We start from the raw sequence: 5,205 nt of genomic DNA, 5'->3' as shown, positions 1-5,205 counted from the left end.
ACCTGTGACTCTGGTCTCGTTTTGAGACCTGTGACTCTGGTCTAGTTTTAGGACCTGTGACTGTCAGGTCTAGTTTTGGTGACCTGGAAGATTCATTTTTTTACCCGTAGCTCTTATTTAGATGATAACCTACAACTTACATTTGAATTAAATAGGCTTATGTCTTAAATACTTAACCTCAGCATGGATAAATGAGAAAGTTGAATAGTTTTACAAAATGAATTTAACAAATCATATACCATTGACTATGGAAATAACAGAAATAACACTTATAAAGAAATTAACAATTCTGTATTCTTTCTTTTATGTAAAAAAAAAATTATTTCACATGAAAACTATATATATAAACTAAGGTTTTTAGATTAAAACCAGTACAAACAATATAAATGTAAAATGATTAATCAGCAGTTGCTTATACAGTGAATCATGAGGTTTGGGCGCGGGTTGGCGTTCAACTGCTACTCCGTGGATGGGCGTTCGACTGATACTCCGTGACGGACGTTCGACTGCTACTCCGTGACGGACGTTCTACTGCTACTCCGTGGACGGACATTCGACTCTTACTCCGTGGACGGACGTTCGACTGCTACTCCGTGGACGGGCGTTCGACTGCTACTTCAAAAGTCTCAAACACGGATCTCAGGCTAAAGTTCTATGACGTCCCTGAGCTCATCCAGCTCTTTTGAGTATCTGACTCAAGTAAAGGCGGCCTGACATACAGTTGTAAAGAAAAAGAAAAACTCTACTTTATCTGCCCAATTGACCGTAGGGTTTGAAAGAATTACTTTTATAATTTAATACGTGCATTTTCTGAGTTCATAATTGCGTCACCAAATTTGTTTACTAATAAATTACAACCTGGCTATAATCAAATAAATACAATCGGAGTCAATGTACGAGACTACATTCATATCACAGGTTAACAGATCACAAACACCAATTGCGATTAACAATAGCCTGTCGCGACTAGCAATCAAATACCTGCCAATATTTCTTTATTTCGTCCTCATGTCATTTTTGTTTCTAGTTAAATAAATAAAAGGCTCGATAGATTGATAAACAAATGGAAATAAAGAACAAAATCTGGGCAGCAAGTTGAGAAGACACATATCCCCCCCCCCCATCAAGCCACGTCTCTCTATACAGCTGATTAACCCAAGGGACAGGACGGTACCTACACAACTTGAAATCAGCTGTGTCACAGGAGCTAGCAAAATGCAGCTAGACTTAGTAATCCTATCGCCTCAGGGTTCCACTACTTTTTGATTTCCTTACCACATGGGTTGCTGTCCACAGCTAACGAGCCTCATCTGCTAGGGGATTTCGAACTCGGGACGTGTCGGGTTAGCAATAATTCGCTTTCCCGCTCGATAACGCCGACCAGTTTCTAGTTAGGTTACCTATTTACTCTTCTTTATCTTCTCTTAAGTCAATAACACAAATTCTAGGCATTCTCGTTGCTAGATATGCTATCACCAGAGTCAGATGAGCTGTCGTCATCCGTATCTTCTTCTCCATAAACACTAAAATAAAAAGACGTTGGAGCAAATCCAACCATAGTACCATACTTTAAAATAAAATAGTACAGCAGTTCATTTTTTTCAACTTCATCTTCGTTTAGAGATGTATCTGTAGCATTGAAATTAAGTTGGTTTTTATAGACGGTCGGTAACGGCATCTTCTCAATGTTGTCTCCCCTATGTGCTTCTGTACCCACCTTTGCTGAGATGTTGATAAAACAAAGCTGTTCTAATGTCATTGGTCTTGTTGTGACCTCCTCCAGAAACTTGACTGACCGAAACAAACCTTTTCTCCTCAACGAGTCTGTGACAGACGTTTGACCAGACAGTGTCCGTACATCAGACGGCGTCAAGTACCAGACGTCCAGCATAAAACTGGCCAGCTCGATGTTTTCCATCAACAGGGCCACAGAGAAAGGCGTGACTGGTGTGGATGTGGGCCAGCCACACGAGTTCTTTAAAAACACGATCTCACTGGGTGGCAGCCCTCGCTGGATGAGCTGCTGTACGACTCTACTCCACCCAAGTGACGTCAGTTGGTGGATCATTTCAGGGTGGACAAACTGGGCAGTTGCACCGTGTTCTAAAAGACTGGACGCACACTCTAAGCTGTAGTCTGAGACGTGAACTTTACCTAAGACTAGGGTCAAGGCTGTGTCAGAATCATTGTCAGCTATATTAGGATCAGCTCCGGCATTAAGCAATAACTTTACCAACTCCAAGCGTAAGTACTTTGCTGCCAGCATCAAAGCGGTGCGGCCTTTCAAGTTTTGTACATTTAAATTAGTGCTGGCATCAATTAACATTACTATAGCTTGATTGAATAACCAATGGTGAATCGTATAATGTTCTATAGCGATCATCAATGCTGTGTTTCCATTTTCATCTTGTGCTTGTGGATTACTTCCATGCCGTAGTAAAACCTCAATTGCCTCAACACTCCCCATTTTAGACGCTAGATGTAATGGCGTTGAGCCATTTGATAATAAATTCACATCAGATCCGTGTTTGACGAGAAGTTCAATATTCTCCACACAATCACGTTTTACCGCATGAAGCAGTGCCGTCATTCCTTGAGAATCTACATGGTTCACGTCAGAAGCGGCGCCAAGAAGAAGCTTCACGACACCCACTGCTTCAGGATGAGAAGACGCTAGGATCAGAGGCGTCTGCTGCAACTCTGTCGTGTCGTGAACGCTAGCGCCGTGCTCTAGAAAAACTTTCACGATCTCTTCCAGATTGTTATCGCTCTCCTCTTGCACGCCACACCCACACTGTTCCTGCCGTAAAATATGTGATGCCAACACGTTCAACAATGCTGTTGTGTGAGTTTTCTGATTCACCTCTGCTCCTCTGTTCAGCAGGAATTTGATCATATTTAAACTATCTGCCACCATTAGAGGCGTTTGACTTTCATGGACCCCGTTAACATCCGCATTCGAGTTCAGAAGTAAATTCACAATGTCAAGGTGGTCATTAGCGACGGCACTGTGCAATAACCCGTTGGTTGAATCTTCTAGAACTATCTTACATCCAAACGGATACGTTAATATGATAAAATTTAACGAATTAATTGCACCTTGAAGAACTAATGTATTTAAAGACATTTTTATATCAAGAAAAGCGCCATGTTGTACAAGTTTGTTTGCTGTATGAATATGCTCAAACTGCAGGGCTAAATCTAGAGCTGAGTCTTCAAACTGGAGGCAACTGTTTGGTGCACTTTTGTTGACAGGTGCGTGATGAAACAGCAGCAGGGAGATGACGTCATTTCGGCCCATCTTGGCAGCAATGGCTACCTCGTCATGGGAGACTTGAGCTCCGTGTGAAAACAGTAGCTCTATAAGCTCGGAGCTTCCGATGACCACAGCTGACGTAATTAGGGACGCGCCTCCATCGTCTTTCCATTTCGCCGCGTAATCTTGTATCAGAAGTTTGTCAATTATTTTCAGTTCGACCTCGCTGATAGATTTGTTTTGCATTTGTATGGAGTTTAAAAGTTCCTTAATAACATTACAATTGTTTTTGGATAAATATAATGTTTCTAGTAAAAACACAACAGTTTCCAAATCTCGGTTTAAAACAGCTGTCGTTAATGGGTCCTCAGTTATTGTGTTTTTCAGCAACTTTATAACGTTTCCGATGTTTAGTCTGTCCGCAATATCCTGCGCGTTCTCTCCTTTGGAGTTCACAATTTCAACACAAGCACTCTTGGTGCCAGTAGGTTTTGATCTACCGTCCAGAGAAGCTCCAGAATTTAGCAACAGGATCACAACATCTAAATTTAGAACTTCAATCGCCTTCATCAAAGCCGTGCTGCCATCTTTGTTTTGTTGATCTATATTTAGATCTGGCTGCTGAAGAAACAGCAAGATTTGCTCTAGTGAAACGGAAGGCTGGATGGAAACCATCAGAGGCGTTTCTCCATCGTCATCGGTTACATTTACGTCTGCTCCGTTTTCAACCAGCAGCGAGCAGATTTCTGTGAATCCACTTCCGGCGGAAATGAGAAGCGGAGTCGTCCCGCCCACTCCGCGACAGTTGACGTCTGCTCCATGATGAAGCAGAAATCTGGCAAGACATATTTCCCCTTTGGTGCAAGATTCCAAAAGGAGGGAATTTAAATGTTCTCGTGGGAACTGGCATAACAAAGGTTCAATTTGACTGATTAAACGAGATTTACTGATCACGTCTCCATCTAATGCCGTTTGTACGAGTTTTATACAGTTATCCATGTTATATGGTTCCAAAAGACACGATTCACTTCAAGGGATTCACATTGATTAATAAAGGCCTTTTGTTTAAAAATCTGTATTAGCATTGGTTAGTAATGGACAGCTGATTTAAGCATCTGATCATGGTTAGAACCTCAGTCGCTATGGATATTGCGGCACTCCATGGTTCATTTCACAACCTGTGGGTTACACAAAACATTTCTTTTAATATTTTACTAATATAAACTCGTGACATTATGAAACAATTGTTACTAATATTACACTGTTGTTTAAAAATGCATTGTTTACTTAAAATGGCAGAGCTTTTATAATTAGATGGTTTCGATTATATTTGTCAGGAATTGTTTTTAGAATAATCTATACATATAATTCTCTTCATATAGACCATAGAAAACACCACGCAGCTTAGCCACCACTCTCATCCCCCACCTGTCAGGTGAGCTGTGGTTCACCCCGAATGTTTACAATAATAGAGCCGGTTCGAATGTGACGGCCAATAGGGGCAGATAATTTAGTTTTTCAACGATTTGAAACTAAGGAGAGATAATAAGTTCTGCTTGATATTTTCATTGCTGTCTGTAAGCGTCTGCTTTCACTGGGCGGGGTGGGGATGGGGGTGTGGGGTGGGGTGGGGTGGGGGGAGAGGCAGGGGGTTGGGGAGGCAGGGAGGTGCGGTAGTGTTGAATTCACAAATTATGAATTGTTGATAAGTAGAATATAAAACAACTAGATAGCGGCGTATGCTACGTCGAGGTCAGCTCGTGGGTAGTATATTACGTTATGTGCATGAAATTTACGTGGTTGAATGGTTTGGAGAAAGACAAACTGCACGATTCTGGAACTCGTCTTTGAGTTCGCTCAGCTTTGATGGGGAGCTGAACATAACTCAAAGAAAGGTAGGCTATGTGGATATAGAACTGGGGATTAAATTGCGATATCATTGTCACAGA

At 41.6% G+C, this 5,205-nt stretch overlaps 1 protein-coding gene across 1 annotated transcript; it reads right to left on the bottom strand.

Moving 5' to 3' along the window:
- Window positions 1-1,444: 1,444 nt before the first annotated feature.
- LOC131943036 (ankyrin-1-like) lies at window positions 1,445-4,255 on the bottom strand. Its single transcript, XM_059303044.1, has one exon. The coding sequence runs from the start codon at window positions 4,253-4,255 to the stop codon at window positions 1,445-1,447; it is 2,811 nt and encodes a 936-aa protein (XP_059159027.1).
- Between the last annotated feature and the right edge of the window lie 950 nt (window positions 4,256-5,205).

The sequence above is a fragment of the Physella acuta genome, unplaced genomic scaffold (genome assembly GCF_028476545.2).
Source record: "Physella acuta isolate Inbredline_101_S28 unplaced genomic scaffold, ASM2847654v3 ptg000438l, whole genome shotgun sequence".
In the NCBI taxonomy this organism is placed as follows: domain Eukaryota; kingdom Metazoa; phylum Mollusca; class Gastropoda; family Physidae; genus Physella; species Physella acuta.
The sequence above is the reverse complement of the archived record's forward strand: the minus strand, read 5'-3'. Positions and strand labels throughout refer to the sequence as shown.

Coding starts and splice junctions, on each gene's coding strand:
- LOC131943036 (XM_059303044.1), bottom strand. CDS start 4,255: ATGGATAACTGTATAAAACTCGTACAAACGGCATTAGATGGAGACGTG.